The sequence below is a fragment of the Littorina saxatilis genome, linkage group LG17, assembly GCF_037325665.1.
Source record: "Littorina saxatilis isolate snail1 linkage group LG17, US_GU_Lsax_2.0, whole genome shotgun sequence".
Classification (NCBI taxonomy): Eukaryota; Metazoa; Mollusca; class Gastropoda; order Littorinimorpha; family Littorinidae; genus Littorina; species Littorina saxatilis.
This window is the reverse complement of record NC_090261.1, coordinates 25,761,043-25,778,165: the sequence shown is the minus strand read 5'-3', so window position 1 is coordinate 25,778,165 and position 17,123 is coordinate 25,761,043. Positions and strand designations below refer to the sequence as shown.

General features: G+C 44.4%; 1 protein-coding gene across 1 annotated transcript in view; it reads right to left on the bottom strand.

The window, feature by feature from the left end:
• Window positions 1–17,079, bottom strand: part of LOC138952453 (beta-1,4-glucuronyltransferase 1-like) — a 142,845-nt gene extending 125,766 nt beyond the window's left edge. Inside the window, exons 1-3 of the mRNA XM_070324128.1 lie at window positions 16,505–17,079; window positions 9,978–10,876; window positions 7,893–8,757 (exon numbers count right to left, since the gene is read on the bottom strand). Of these exons, the coding sequence (XP_070180229.1) occupies window positions 7,893–8,757; window positions 9,978–10,225 (1,113 nt within the window). The 5' untranslated portion in view covers window positions 10,226–10,876; window positions 16,505–17,079. The remainder of the gene's footprint in view (window positions 1–7,892; window positions 8,758–9,977; window positions 10,877–16,504) is intronic.
• Window positions 17,080–17,123: the final 44 nt, after the last annotated feature.

The window sequence follows — 17,123 nt, the reverse complement described above, 5'->3', positions numbered from 1 at the left end:
CCCATCCTTTTATTCTGGGGGTGAGACAAACTTCTCGTGTGTGTGTGTGTGTGTGTGTGTGTGTGTGTGTGTGTGTGTGTGTGTGTGTGTGTGTGTGTGTGTATATATATGTAAGTGTGCGTGCGTCTCTCTCTCTCTCTCTCTCTCTCTCTCTCTCTCTCTCTCTCTCTCTCTCTCTCTCTCTCTTACTCTCTCTCTCTCTCTCACGCACAGAGTCAAAGACCATCCAGACGAAATTTTAAATTCCGCTCAGCCAAAAAGTCTCCATGCTTTGCTTGTCGGAGTCTGATTCAATTTCCAGCCCCATCCATCTCCCCCGAATTCCTGTAATGAAACTGGTGTCTGCGAGGCCAGATTTCGCCCCTTACTCCCTCCAATCAGCGCGCTTTTCGCTACTTGTTTCGTCCAATCAGTCACTTGAACGGACAGGAAGTGATTTCCTCGCTCCGGCGTCTGCGCAGAGACACGGTAGAGCAAAACTTGGGACAACATTTGCAGTGACTGGCTCGTTGAAATTTCCGTCTATAAACACGGCGGAAGGGGGAGGAAACTGCTGACTCCACATGCCTACTAAATTGTACAGACACAAATACACGCACTAAATTCACAAAGGAGAGGAGAAAAGGCGAATAACAATATATCGTATGGTTTGGACCATACTCTTTGGTTTGGACAATGGGAGACATTAGTAAAAGGGCATCAGTTGTGAAAAAAGACGACAGAGTCTTAGCCAGAATGTCACTTACTAAATAAATGACCAACTAATCACGTACACCTTGAAATATATATAGAAAGAGGAATAAATATACATACAAAATGTCATGCATCTTGAAACTGACCACTGAAAAAGACTCCTAACTAGATGCAAAGTTTCTTCAAGTTTTTCCTTTTTGGAAAAATGATATTGTATATATAACAGAAAAATATGAGAAACTAACAAAATATAAGAACAAGAAGAAACAATAAAAAAAATTAAAACAACAAAGAACAAGAGGGAAAAGAAAGGAAGCCGGCTTAAACCTATAAACAAACCAAGACTAAAATGAATGAAACTGTCAAAAACCACGAGAAGAAAAATCACAGCGAAGATGGACGAGGGGAAAAAAGCACAGGAGGGGCCCCCCAAAAATGAAACCAAGTCTTCTAAAACGCCATCGGAGAATGAATAAAAAGAAAAATCTACAACAACAAAAACCGCGGCGAGGGAATGCATAATTCTGCCAAAATTCACGCCACTTCTCGTTCCTCCTCGCCATAAAGAGCTGATCGTTTATGCAAACTAGCTCGCATCTCAACACCAGAAACTGTCGAAGATTTGCAGTCAGCCATTGACCCCAAATAGCCCCCCGTCACTGAACGCCAACATAAACAGGGGCACCAACGCTATCTTTCCATCACAGCAAGCGCTCACAAGTTCTCTCCAAATGAGCTTCTTGAATGAACAATGAGTCCTTGTGGGCTTCCAGGGGTGGTTTAGGTTAACTTGAGGCGGCAACAAACTCGGATAAGAGGGTTGGTTGAAAAAAAAGATGTGGGGAACAGAAACTGCGTGAGTTTATCTTGCAGCCCCTCGCGCTTGTAAATACTTGAAAATGCACGGAGGCTGGGAGAGATAATGTTATTTTATTCTGAGTTCATTTGGTATAATGTCGTTCGTCTCATTCTACCCGGGTCAGGTTATTAACATTTCCTCAATAGACGAGAATTATGTTAATAATATTGTTGCTCATGGAGGACATGCGTAATTCGTTGGTAAGGTAAGGTAGGGAAAGGTAATGTATAAGGTAAGGTAGAATGGTCAGATTATAAACATTTCTCCCATAGACAAGACGTACCTTGAGATGGCAATAAGCTACAAGACGTGCCTTGAGATGGCAATAAGCTACAAGACGTGCCTTGAGATGGCAATAAGCTAAGTGCGGGATGGACATTACACATACACATTAGTTAGTTGACTTTATTATCTTAATAATACCGTACTACTTATAATGTAAAACATTCCGACATTCGTTATTCTTCGCAACAGAAAGTGCACATTGTACTATAGACTGCACACATACACACACACACACACATACACACACACACACACACACACACACACACACACACACACACACCCGTAGTCTATGTCCTACGACATGTATGTCCTTCAAGAAAAACTTTAAACTTTCATTGGCTTGTGTCTGGCAGTAAACGCCATTTCCAATCATTCACACCACGTGCAGGAAACGAAGCACCCACCACCCAAGGCAGGGAAATCCTGACTACGCATATATGTAATGTACTTCCTGCATCCAGACAGGATGGTATCTGGTACAAAACGGTTCTCGCTGGAAATGCCCGGAAGCCCTATTTGTGCCATTTACTATTGGCCCCTGTCTGCGCTTTACAGCCTTACTAAGCATCGCTGATTTATTGCTCCAGATGACTGAACAGGAGACTTTCAAGGGCTAGGGCTGAAACGACTCAGCCGCGGATTCGATTCTCCATCGAGATTCTACTTCGGCGCCGCTCTGTTTGTGGACATTTTACAATCATTGTTATATCCTCTGCTATCCCCCACAAAAAACATAATAAATTATGCGAGTTGGACAAGAACTGAAAGAGAAAACTTTTTCATTCCTTATTTGCGTTCTTTCTGTCGCACGAACGCATGTGCGAACCATTATTCCTTCCAGCCATGTACCAGCGCTCAACGACACGAAACAATAGTCTACTGCAGAAATATAACTGAAAGCAACTCAGTTCTTCAGTGTGGTAATTATATTCTTCTTGAAAATGCACCAAGCAAAGAAAAGATACTCAGTATGGAAGACTTGAAGGATTTTTTAAAACCATCATTTGCTGTTCAAAACGGATTATTCTTCTTCGTAGCAAAGCGTCAGAATATTACCATGTGACAAAGGAATAAAGTTCAACAGCATCTCAACAAACCCACAATCGGCATTCCATAAAAAAAACCATGCATACGCTCAGAGTCTCTAGAACAGAGCAGTGCGATTGCAACAAACAATGATTTCGTTACTTCAGACAGAATAGTAGTACCCTTTTAGAGGGGACTATCCTCTTTAATTATTCCCCTTTTGCTCGTAGCAGCTCTAAGCAGTTCGGACAATGACTGAAGCACCAACGATCGCGTTTCAGACACCAGCACCTGCGTCTGTATTGGAAACCGGCGTCAAAGCAAGTGAAATACCAGGTATGCTCCCCTCGGATACACTAACGATGATATACATAACGATCTTACCCTTGTACAGCTCACTTGAGGATACAGTGGAACCAAACTACTTGTTACACCTTCCGATTAAATCTTGCTCCGCACTCGCTCAATACCCTGTTTTCTCCGATTTTTTTCTCTTCATAACTTGCATAAATTTCCTTTCTTCACAAAAAACTCCCTCCTTTTATCTTTAATCTTTTAAAACTCCGTATTGTCTGATTTTGGGCGACCTCCAAAAGGGGCCGGAAAAGCCGGGAAGGGATCTAGACACTGTGGCAGAGTCAGTATGTACATGTATGTAATGCCAGGGGAAAATGAAATACTAGAGCAGATGTCATGATGGTCCTCGAGTCCATGGCCACTGGCCATAGCTGTCCAGATCTGGTGTGAGTTATGGGGCCAAGTGTGGGGTTGATTACATTAGCCTGGGTGGCCGCGAGGTGTCCGATTTGCTAACGTGTGACTCATGGTCATAAAAAAAACTGTCGCTGTTCACCTGTCGTCGCCAGTTTAAGACGATGGGCTTAGATTTTTGAGCTTGAAGTGTTCATTGCATATATTATCAAGTTGCAGAATAGACCTCTAAAAGGCAACAAGCGTTCTTGCGCGCGCACACACGCACACACACACACACACACACACACACACACACACACACACACACACACACACACGCACAATATTGCTGAAACACACGCCTATGACCCGGATTAATACGCCGGTCACATTATTGTTGAAATCTTTTGTTCAGAATGAAGGCAACCCTAAACACCGTCCCACTCCCAACCCACACTGTCCCCTCCCCACACTGTCCCCTCCCCACACGCAAAGACGCTCTCCTCAGAGACCGCGCGTCGGCCTTTTAATTGTTACTTACAATCACAGCAAAAATACACGCACAATATCAGCGACAGTGACAGATCAAACTTTTGTAATCCAATCCCTATCCCAAACGCGTGGACGAATGCTTCTCCTTTGTCTGAATTCTGTCTCTCGAGACGAACTCACACCATACATTTCAAAAGCCACAACGGAAAAAAAGGGCAGTGTAATGTAAAAATGCACAGAGTGCGGCCAATTATTGAATTAGAGTACAACACAGCACAGCTCCAAGCTTCCCAGAAACATATTGACAGCGTCGGACAGACAGGAAGCTTATACATGATTCATAGCCTTGGCGAGTGAAACAAAAACCCAGACAATTAGCATTCCATGCATCGCCAACTACCGTTTTTGCTCTCACAATGCTGGAGATAACACCAGATTGTCATCTGGGATTGTGTCAGGACTGAGTGCAGACAATACTGCCATGCCCACGTATTTTCTTCTGGTTCTCCTTCTTCTGTGTGTGTGTGTGTGTGTGTGTGTGTGCGTGTGCGTGCGTGCTTAAGTACATACGTGCGTGCGTGTGTGTTTGTGTGTGTGAGTCTATCTCTCTCTCTCTGTTTATCTGTCTGTCTGTGTCTTTGTTCGTCTGTCCGTGTGTGTGCGTGCGTGCGTGCGTGCTTAAGTACATGCGTGCGTGTGTGTTTGTGTGTGTGTGTGTGTGTGTGAGTCTATCTCTCTCTCTCTGGTTATCTGTCTTGTCTGTGTCTCTTTTCGTCTGTCTGTCCTCTCTCTGTGTTTGTCTGTCTGTCTGTCTCTCTCTCTCTCTCCGTCTTTCTCCGTCTCTGTCTGTCTGTCTCTCTCTATATATATATATGTTTTGTTTAAAGGATGAATCCCTTCCCGCATAAAGCATCACAGACCCATCCAGGCATGTTACACTGCCATTAACCTTTCGCTTTCCACGAGTCCCCCTTTGTCGTTGACAGGCGATGGAGCTGAACTCCCCATTGGTTAAGACACCACACACTTAAGTTACACTGGGCACTAATCGATTTGTTTGTTAAGATCAAAAGGTTGACTATGAAAGCGTGTTCTGACTAGAAAAAGGCGAGAAACTGCTGGAAATGGCTTTTGCGGAGTTGCTTTACTGACATCGCTTGTCAACAGTTTTGATGCTGAAATACACAACGGTCGCAGCTGAACCCACTGGAGAGTTGTTTTCAGGGGTTTTGTTTGTTTGTTTTTTTGTTGGCCAAAAAGGGAACACAGTTTTTTCTCTCAGAATTAAAGCACTTTAATTTGAACCACTTACCACGCCAATTCCCATTGTCTAGATCTATAATGTTTTGGGAAAAAGACACGCTGCTTCATGCTGACAATAAACCTTTAGATCTGCCCCCAGAGACAGAAAAAAACACCCAAAAAAACACGTACAATGGACGCTGAGAGAAAATGAATAACAAAACATTAAATTGGTTGCATTCATTTGCACAATGCTACGTTAATCTGTAACCATCACAGCTTCCGCTATAATAGATCGAGAAAAGCGACAAAGATCGATGCATTCAAGTGGACAGCTTGTATTCTAGTCAGCCTAAAACCCATTAGAGGAAGAATACACAGCACTGAGCAGAAACGCTCGACAGGAATACAATCCTGCACATTAAAAATGCAAACAGGCAAGAGAGAATTAGTGACACAAGAAGCGAGAGAGACCAAATTAAATAAACAAAAAAAGCAACAACAACAAAACGGCTCTAGCACAGGCAGAGAGAGGGGGGGGGGGGGGGAGAAAGAAAGAGAGAGAGAGAGAGAGAGAGAGAGAGAGATACAGAGATAGAGATACAGAGATAGAGACACAGAGAGAAAGAGACACACAGACATACAGACAGACACACAGAGATAGAAACAGAAACACAGACAGACAGACTGACAGCGAGAGACGGGGAGAGAAATTAATGGAGATGCAGCTCTAGACAGACAGAGACAAAGAGAGCAGCCGCTGTGTATAACACTACATACAGGTGTGCATCACAAAGTAAACACCTTCTTGACTTGACTGAAGCTTCCAACCCATCAAACCAGTTAACACAGTTGGCAGTTGAAACGTTAGCATTGCACTGACTGAACACTTTTACAATACGCTTGAAGCACTACAGGCAAACGAACAAAGGAAAACGCAAGTAAGCGAGGGAGAAGAAACGAAAGAAAGAAAGGAAAATAAAAGAAAAACTTTTTAAGGCAAAATTCTAGTCCTGAAAATCTTTCGCGAACATCTCCCAGGGTTCCACGTACTCTTTCTCTCATCTCCCTGTTTTTCCCCCAAACCCCCTCACCACTCCCTCCCCATTACTCTGGCACAGCTCGTTAATCATCACACCTCCCCTGTTTCCCAAGCACCTGAGCACACCTGGTAATGATGCAGGTACGGGTAACTTCAATCCCTGCGGCTGCACAACTCAATCAAGATGCAGGAAGAGTGCATGACAGCAGAGTGGCTCGGTTTGACCAAAGACAAGACACTCTAGTCTTTGGTTTTGCAGACTGAGCTCTTCAAATAACGACACGAGTGGAGAGCAATTCCAAATGTGTAAGTCTTATGAAATAGCCCACTGTATGTTGTCGGAAACGCATCTCACGGAGAGATATATATATATGATGAGCTGCTGCATTGTAATAACTGCTACGCTGAAAGGTGTATATCCGATGATTAGATTGTTGAAAAGTATGTTTGTTAACTTGATACTGTTACCAAGTACATTATACGATTACATTTTTCTTTCATTGCAGCCATTTACTTTTCCGGACAAAGACTTTTACCTGTTTATTTTCTCCATTATATGTTCTTTGAACCACTTCTCTCTCTTCTGTTCTCATTGCACGTAATTTGTGTGTAAAAAAAAAAGAAAGTCAGATATCGTTTTCAGCGACCTTTCCGTTAATGAGTTTTGTTCATAGACATATATATATATAAATCGAAATTCCAATAAACAGTATTTATCACTTCTGATAATTTTTATTGTGAAATCTGTTTTTAGCAGCGAATGTATCCAACCAAATCAATCGACCAAAGCATGCGTTTGTTACTTTTGCGAGAAGAAGGGACGGTAAAGCATACAAAAGACTCCCAAGAATACAGATTCTACCAGACTGTTCGCTTTTTACTCTGCAATCGGGTCAGGTGTGTTTTCCTTCACACTTCATTAACCTGGCCCGGCACCAATCTAGTGAAGCCGCTCCCACGCGTGGAAGCACAGGTGGCGCGATGAGACGAAAGCGAATGGCGTGGAATAGGCTGGTGTTGAAGTGTTTTATCGTGTGGATCAGAAGTCCCCTTTGCCTTACATGAAGGGGGTGGTCTAATGACATCCGGGGGAGCTTTGGGTGGTGGTCGGGGGTGGGCAGTGTGGGTAGAAGGACGGACTCCTTGGCTGTGTTTGTAATAATATTTATTATGACGGACAGACTGACACAAAAGCACGCACACGGAGAGTCAGGTGACCAATCCGCATTATCGCACGCACGCACGCACTAAACACACACGCACGCACGCGCGCACACACACTCACACACACACACACACACATTTCACAATTGACTCAACACAACTACCGCATGTAGGGCCTACATCTTACAGTTACAGAAACAAACGAAAAGCATTTAGAACACAAAACCAGCGACAAAGAACCGATATCTAACAAAAATACAAATACAGAAGCAACAATAGAAACATCAAAATAAAAAAATCAAACAAACAAACAAACAAACAAACAAACATACACACAAACAAATAAACAAAAACAGACACGACAACACATTTACAAAAACAATCAAAACCCACCTGACTAATCCTGTTGAAGCCGTACTGCTTGAACCTCTCATCGTACAGAGGCAGGGAGGCCTTGGTGATGTAGAACGGCTCCCAAGGGTCGGTCCACTCCAGGGTATAGCCTATCCTCAGCTCCTTACCCTTCGACAAGCCTTTCCAGCGCTCAAAGTCCGTGGGCCGCTGACACTTAGCACACAACTCACTGTAGAAGGGCCTGGCCGACCACGTCTCCCAGGTCCTGAGGAGTTCACCTTTGTTGGACGGCAAGGCGACTCCCTGCTTCACCTCGAAGGAAGGCACAACGTAGGCCGTCTTGGTGGCGGTCCTGTTCTCCGACTCTGAGCGAGCCAGAAGCTTCTGAAACTGCACCCTCAGGTCCTCGGACGGGAGCATGTCCACGTCCACCACAAAGACGTAGCGCGTCTGCACGTAGTTGACGGCCAGGTTCCTCAGCACGTTGTGGGGGTACTCGATCCCCTCCAGGGCGTAGTTCTTGGCCTGGCCCTGTTGTTGTGAGGAGGGGGACACGGGGGGATGGGAACATGACAGCCTGGTCTCTGCTGCCTTGGCCGCCCCAGCCAGGTCTCTGGGTGTCCTGCTGATGGGGAAGACCAAGTGAAACGTCACGTACTTGAACACACTGTCTGAGCAGAAGTGGTGATACAATATGCTGTCGATGGCGTGGTTGAAGTCGTCGTCGAAGGTGAAGACGGCCACGGCCACGGGTCCTTTCCAGCGCTCGCTCAGCTCGATGAGGTGGTGCAGGTGATTGGCGGTACACTGCGTCACGATGGTGACGTCATGCGCGTTCTCCAGCACCACGTGCTCTGACGTCAGGAAGTTGTCGATGATGTGATAGGTGCCACTTTTGTCCAGTCTGAAAAAAAAACACGAAACAGATGTCATACGTTCCGGAGCGGTCTTACAAACGGCAACAGGGCGTCAGCATGACATTTTTTCAGTTACAGATAAAAACAAAAAGGTTGCGATAAAGACTGAGATCACCTTTCATATTTTCGCAACAAACAATTTTCATGTGCAAATCCTTTGCCCCTTACCACTCAAATTATTAATTGTCTTGCTTAAATCGCGCCAGTTAGAATAATTAAAGGGAGAGAGAGCGAGAGAGCGAGAGAGAGAGAGAGAGAGAGAGAGAGAGAGAGAGAGAGAGAGAGAGAGAGAGAGAGAGAGAGAGAGAGAGAGAGAGAGAGAGAGAGAGAGAGAGAGAGAGAGAGAGTCCCTCGATTTGCCTGTCTACCTGTGTATAATTGAAATTGTTTAGCCTTTTAAAACCCAAATTTAGACAGCATCTGCCCTTTAACATAAATACAACTTTACCGCACGGCATCAGTTATCAAGAATAACACCATACCATTCCTGGCATTCTTCTGAAGTCGCTTTTCCGCAAACCAGACAACACCGCTGTTTACCTTAATTCTCCCCTGGTTATGAAATACAGGCAGAGCCCGTGTGATCGTGCGAAACCACACGCACAAAAAAACAGCTCTCGTCTGCTGAGGAACAATTTTTACGACATTTAACATGGATAGGTAATTCCTCCCAGCTTTCTGGCAATATGGCATGGCTTATTTCTGGCATTTTGAACAAACTATTATAATCGCGCCAGTCTCACCCAGTTTCCAGTGTCAAAAAAAGACCACCCCGTGGAAATTAAAAAGTAGGGCGGCAGTGTACTTTTCACATGTGTACTTTTACCATTTCCATCTAAGAACCGTTTAGGTATGGATGAGTTTTTATCTATTTCTAGTTGTTAATGATATGTCTGGATTACTTTGGGAAATTAAGAATGGTAAAAGCCAGAAGCAGTGGGGAAACTTTTTCTGTCTTTCTTCGTCACGATGTCATCGTATCTTCTGGTTTATTCGGGAACTGAATGGTCCGTTGAGATGGAGAGAAAGAGAGATTTTTTTTTAAATCCCTCAAATGGACAGTCACAAAATTATACGATTACAATTCAAGATGTTTGTTCGAATATCTCATTGCAGCAACCAAAACACACACACACACACACACACACACACACACACACACACACACACACACACACACGCACACACACACAGAAATCTATCCAACCTGTACGAATTTGCCACGCGCTCGTGCATCTCGGCGATGACGTTCTTGACGGTGCGCCCTTGCAGCTGCCGTCCCACGGGCACCCCTGCCGCAGTCCCTCCCGCCGTCCTGCCGTGCTGCGCCCCCTCCTGCGCCTCCAGCCGCGTCAGCAGCATCATGTGGATCAGCTGCAGCAGCACCACTGTCAGTACTAGCACCACGATGACGCGGCCCAGGCGGAACCGCTGCAGACTCCAGAACCGAAGCATCCTTGGACAAGGTTGGACAAGGCTGGAGAAGACTGCTTTTTGGTGAAGTGGAAGCTACTTTGGGCGGGATGGGACCAAGGCTTGAGATTTAGAGCTGGAATGCTCTTTGATGCAAACAGATCGGCTTGGGTGGGAAAAGGAGACTGCTAGACTCTTTTGGGCTGGGTGAGATACAGGTTTGTTTCATTCTACGTTCCAGTCAAGAACAGCTTCTGTGGGTCATCTATGCGAGACAGACATGATGAGGTGGGAGCCACAGTATCAAACCGAACAGCTATCTCAGAAACTCGGGTTCCAACCACTTCCAGAAAGAATGCTCCTGGAGAAAACGGGAGCCAGTGTGACGAGGAGGGTGATAGAAGAACGTGGGAATGTCGCGTTAGAGTCACGGGTAAAGCCAATAAGCGGAGATCTCGCCGCCTTCCGGAAATGTCACGTGAAACGCCCAGAATCACACGTTTCGTAAAAGTGTCACAAATATCACACAAAAAGACGTCTGATGATCATGGTGCAGATGTTCAAAGGCAGTGTTTGTCACGCACAGCTGCCACGATGTCTTGATGTTTCATGTGGCTAGCGTCCGCGTCGAGCCTCTAAGGCCTCTGGCTGTTTTTGCCTACTGTATCCATGTCGGTTGTGGTGGCTCGTGTACTGTAAAAGAGAAAACATAAAGAAATGTCACTACAGCTGAATGAACATTTTAGACAATTGGGCAGAACGAACACACAATCACACACACACATACACACAGATACCCGCGCGCGCGCGGTCACACGCCAAAGAGAAAGAAAGAGAGATGGGGCAGAGAAAGGAGAGACAGTGCGGGGTAGAGGTATCATCTGTCATATCACGTTAATACACGATACATGTATACGAGACACACACTCTTCTTTTGTGTATTTTTGTTTAAAAAATTATACGTACACGCAAGCGAATGAGTCGACGGTTACCTGTACATTAAATGCAGATTTACTGTTGCATAATGATAATTACATCATATAAAAACAATATTCAAACATAATTTAAAACAACAACAATAAAACAAAGAGTCGTGTCAATTCAGTTGAGAAACTCATGTCACAGCAGGCTTCAATTTATCAACGTCACAGCCCTACCTAACCGTTTTGTTCTTCCTGAAAAAATAATAATACTGCGGGTAAAAAGTAATTGTGTTTTCATCGATTTCATTTAATGTTTGCTAAAAGAAACAGAAAGCTGCCACTCATGGTAGCATCTGCATCTGTAGTAGCTCAGCCGACACGGTCGAACGTTTTCATGTTATTGCACAGGTAAGCTTATCGCACGGCCCGGCAAGCTAAACAAAAGCAAAGCGTGGGCCAGTCAAAATCACATCCTATGGTTCATTTATACTTCACGATTTGCAGTCGGCAAACGATCAGTTGATAAAATATCGTCTACAAAAGAAAAAAATCCATGGCCAAAGGAACGACGATTTCTTTGAATGCTGAAAGCACAAAGAGAACTTTATTTGCTCGTACCTGCTCCGATTCAATTATCTCCCGTCGCTTCAAAAGAACCGCCGTTTAACCTTTTGTATCACCGACTGAAGTGAGGCAGAAGGATACATGCCGTCAGCTATAGCTGAAATCGAAACCCGTAATCTACACGAGATTGGAAGATATAAATCAAAGCATTACTAATATTGGATTCATTTTAATCGTGACCTGTTTTACCAGCAAACAGTAATGGACAAAAGTGAAAACTGATCAGATACTATTGAACGATTCGTATAGCACTTTGTGTAACATGTGAGAAGTTACGTGGATACGTAAAGGTTTTCTGAGAGAGATATATTCATGAGTCCATGACAAACTAAAATAATTTCCTATTTCTGTCTTATCGAAAACAGATATCAATATATATAGTTTCGATGAAAATACTTCAATCAAGTTGTTGTTTTTCTCTCCTGTTAAACAGTTTACGAAGTGAGAGAGATTAAAACATAAAAAAAAAAAGCTGAACTTACACATAACACAAAACCATCACTACAGGTGCAAACTCCGCCACACAAAAATCCAATGATTGTAAGTTAAAATGTAACGGTAGTACTATCAAAGTGCAGCAGAATGAATGTACTCTCCCAAGCTTGCGCGTGGCTTGCAAAAACGAGGATGCTCGCGGTTTCACACGACGCGCGGCAATTTCTCTCCAGCCTCTGTTGCTGCACGAAGACTGACTGACTGACTATTAGGGTTTAACGTCCTCTTAGGCCAACTGGTCTATATTGGGACAGGTATTGGTAATACGCTGAAGATATGGTGTGATACTTTGATTCGAACAAGCCCGCTGTGGCTGTCTTCTTCGACACACCAGCATTGGTTTTGTCTCGTCAAAGTATCGAAATACGATCATGATAATCAGAGACGAGAGATGATGCATGCGTGTCTTCGTGTTTTCCAAGCCCTGAGACTTTCGCTGTGAACGTGGGAACTTTTTCGTGCGCATGTGTGCACACGGGGGTGTTCGGACACCGAATTCGCGAAGAGAGTCTGCACAAAGTTGACTCCGAGAAATAACAAGAAATTCCTCCGAGGTAGGAAAAACACCCCCGTCAAAGGGAAATAACCTTCTCAGTTGGTGGCAGTGACTGAGTGAGAATGGTTATTTCCCTTTGACCATTAAGATGTCCCTCTATAAGTCCTTGTATAATTTTAATCCACCAATAACTCCCTAACCGTGTGTTTGACTGGTCCCAATTTTTGTAAGGACCGTCTCAGGAATGTATAGAACCTGTTCACCAAGTTTGGTGACGATCGGTCCGTTCATTCTTGAGATCTATATGCGAACACAAACAAACAAACAAACACATGGACCGAATCCAATAACTCCCTAACCGTGTGTTTGACTGGTCCCAATTTTTGTAAGGACCGTCTCAGGAATGTATAGAACCTGTTCACCAAGTTTGGTGACGATCGGTCCGTTCATTCTTGAGATCTATATGCGAACACAAACAAACAAACACATGGACCGAATCCTATACACACCCCTATACTGGGGGTGTAAATATCTCGCCGAACGTGGGCGGTGGGGATCGAACCCACGCTGATAGCCACCAACTGGCTACAAAGCCAGCGCGCTACCAACTGAGAAACGTTCCCGCCCCAGGAAAAGTCTGGGAAAATGACACGAAGAGTCGACGTGTCATGAAGAAGGAGAAACCTGAGAGCTAATATCGCAGCTTCAATAAAGCCAGCTGCAATATATATATACGTGACAACTCTTAGATCGATTCTGTTTTACCGTCATGTGATTCGGTTGCAGAATCAGCCATACATTGAAGAGACAACGACAGAATCCTCACTTTGAGTTTGTTTTTTTACTGATAATTTTTTTAAGCAGCCATCGCTAGGTCAGCGATGACTGAAACTATTACAGGAGTCATAGTAAGCGCTCGTCTCTGAGGTGTTTGACGGCTGCAGTTCTTTTAAGTTCAAGGTTTGTTGTTCTTACCTATTACATAATGTAAGGTTTTAGTTTCAACTGACTTTCAACATGTTGATGCAACTAAACAACTTTGTGCATAAATTCCCAAACGACTTATCAGTTGACGTACTGTGATTTACCGTGACCGTGGCCGAGACAGGTTCAACATTAAATGCACCTTCGTACATCCTACAAAAAATGATGTATCATAAAGTTAAAGTTCTAAACAAAAGCAACACCATACACTCATCGGGATAAGACCATTTCTTAAAGATTCACGTGTGTTCCAGGTCCTTCGAAGCGTATGGCAATCCTTTTTACATAGAGGGGGGACATAGCTCAGTTGGTAGCGCGCTGGATTTGTATTCAGTTAGCCGCTGTCAGCGTGAGTTCAAACCCACGTTCGGCGGAAATTTATTTCTCAGAGTCAACTTTGTGTGCAGACTCTCTTCGGTGTCCGAACACCCCCCGTGTACACTACATTGAGTGTGCACGTTAAAGATCCCACGATTGACAAAAGGGTCTTTCCTGGCAAAATTGCTTAGGCACAGTTAATAATTGTCTACCTATACCCGTGTGACTTGGAATAATAGGCCGTGAAAGGTAAATATGCGCCGAAATGGCTGCATGCAATCTACTGGCCGTATAAAATTTCATCTCACACGGCATCATTGCTGAGCGCCTAGAACTGTACCCACGGAATATGCGCGATATAAGCGTCCTATTGATTGATTGATTGAATCGAGACGAGGGTCGTGGTGTGTGTGTGTGTGTGTGTGTGTGTGTGTGTAGAGCGATTCAGACTAAACTACTGGGCCGATCTTTATGAAATTTGACATGAGAGTTCCTGGGTATGATATCCCCGGACGTTTTTATCATTTTTTCGATAAATACCTTTGATGACGTCATATCCGGCTTTTTGTAAAAGTTGAGGCGGCACTGTCACACCCTCATTTTTCAATTAAATTGATTGACATTTTGGCAAAGCAATCTTCGACGAAGGCCGGGGTTTGGTATTGCATTTCAGCTTGGTGGCTTAAAAACTAATGAGTGAGTTTGGTCATTAAAAATCGGAAACGATCCAAAAACAATTTCATCTTATTCTTCATCATTTTCTGATTCCAAAAACATATACATATGTTATATTTGGATTAAAAACAAGCTCTGAAAATTAAAAATATAAAAATTATGATCAAAATTAAATTTCCGAAATCGATTTAAAACCTATTTCATCTTATTCCTTGTCGGTTCCTGATTCCAAAAACATATATATAGATATGATATGTTTGGATTAAAAAGACGCTCAGAAAGTTAAAACGAAGAGAGGTACAGTAAAGCGTGCTATGAAGCACAGCGCAACCGCGCCAAACAGGCTCATCACTTTCACTGCCTTTTGCACTAGCGGCGGACTACGTTCAGTTTCATTCTGTGAGTTCCACAGCTTGACTAAATGTAGCAATTTCGCCTTACGCGACTTGTTTTTTTCTCTGTTCTTTCAGAGAGAGAGAGAGAGAGAGAGACACACACACTGTGACACACAAAGAGGAAGCGAAAGATGATGATGATGTGCGAGCAGTAAATAAGAACAGACAGACTAATAGGTTTATTAAGCTGCAAAAGTAGCCAAGCCACAAGAGTCCGTGCATTAGTGACAGGCGGCAGACAAGCTCGGACCACAGAGATATAGAATATTCTATATCTCTGTGGCTCGGACAAGATAACATGATACCAACTATCGGAAGCAGCACGCACTGCCGCTACCGCAAAGAACAGAACACTCTTTGTAGGCACCTCGACTCGGCCTCTATAAATCGAGACACCCCCCCCCCCCCCCCCCCCGCCAAACCCTCGGCAGTACTCTGAAACCTCGCTTCAATCTTCAGGGGGAAGTCAAGGTCTCCCCCACTCAGCAGCAGGAGATCACTGATCAGTCACGGTATTCAACGGTGCCAGAGTCACTGACCCAAAGCCAAATTGATGGGTGTCATAGAGCCACTTTATCACCACAACGAACACGGACACAATTACTGCACATCATTGTACAGAGTCACAGCACACGTGCACACCGTCCGCCCCTACAACTGTGAGAAGCCGGCCTCGTGGGGTCATCATGTCGAGTTCTACTCCTAGTGATCGGCGCATTGACGATGTGCAGCAAGATTTAAAAGACAAAGCGACAAGTGTTATGCGTCAATACAGAGCTAGAATCCACACGTGAAGACGCAAGGGGCTGGGTAGCGGAATATTCCCAGCAACCGATGACTGGTCAGACTCCGCCAGGGATCGGCTGTATCAAAGATCACAGAGGTCTCTGTTGGGCTTTTTGCACAGCTGATGACTGTGACACAGAATGAATGAATCAGCTCGTCTGCGATTGGGGGAGACGACGATTAGAACATGTATAGTAGTGTAATCTCTCTCTCTCTCTCTCTCTCTCTCTCTCTCTCTCGTCTGTCTGTGTGTGTGTGTGTGTGTGTGTGCGATGTACGCGCGCGTCAGTGAGTCACAGAGAAAAACTTTCTTACGTTCAGATCTATAGGATCACGGCCCTCCTTGTGTTGACCTATTACGTGATACAGTCGGGAGAGACAGCACCGACACAATTAGAGAGAAAGAGAACTCAGCCTCAAATGGATCAGAATACGATTTATAACAGAACAAAAAGAAAAAACACCATAAACACGAGCGAGAGAGAGAGCGAGAGAGAGAGAGAGAGAGAGAGAGAGAGAGAGAGAGAGAGAGAGAGAGAGAGAGAGAGAGAGACTATATATCTACGTACACTTTTTAGCTCTTCACGAACAAAATTCAAGGATTGCAATGAAACACGGAACTGACCCATAGAACTGATGGGTGGATGTCATCGAGCCACACTATCTCCACAACGAACACTGTCACAATTACTGCACAACATTACTGTACATCACACGTGCACACTGTTCGTCCCTACAAACACACTTATGAGAAGCTGGCCTCGTGGGGTCACGTCGAGCCCAACACCTAGTGATCGGCGCATTGATGACGTGCAGCAACTTTTAAAACTCGACACTGACCGATCTGCGGTGCACATTAATTCAGCACAAGACAACAGTAATCCGACATGCCAAACAGACTCTGATACAACACGTTTCAATCTGTTGCTACAGCCGCGATTTGCACCAGCACAGAAAACACACTACACACCGGACAGAGCAGGTCACAAGCACCTCAGCTGATCGTGTCAGGGCTTCCAAGCGTTTGAGAACATCGCTGTCTGCTGCACATTTCACGCTCCTGGCATTCACACAAAAAAAGTCAAACGTGGGAAAACTGATCACATCTTTGTTGTTACGCTTTCCACTCGGGACTGCCTGCAGCACTCACACACGCGCGCAGCACCGACTTCAAAAATGCGTACGGGTCGAGGCTGTCAACACGCGCCGATGTTATTTTGATGTTTCACTTCCTGTTGGTTTTC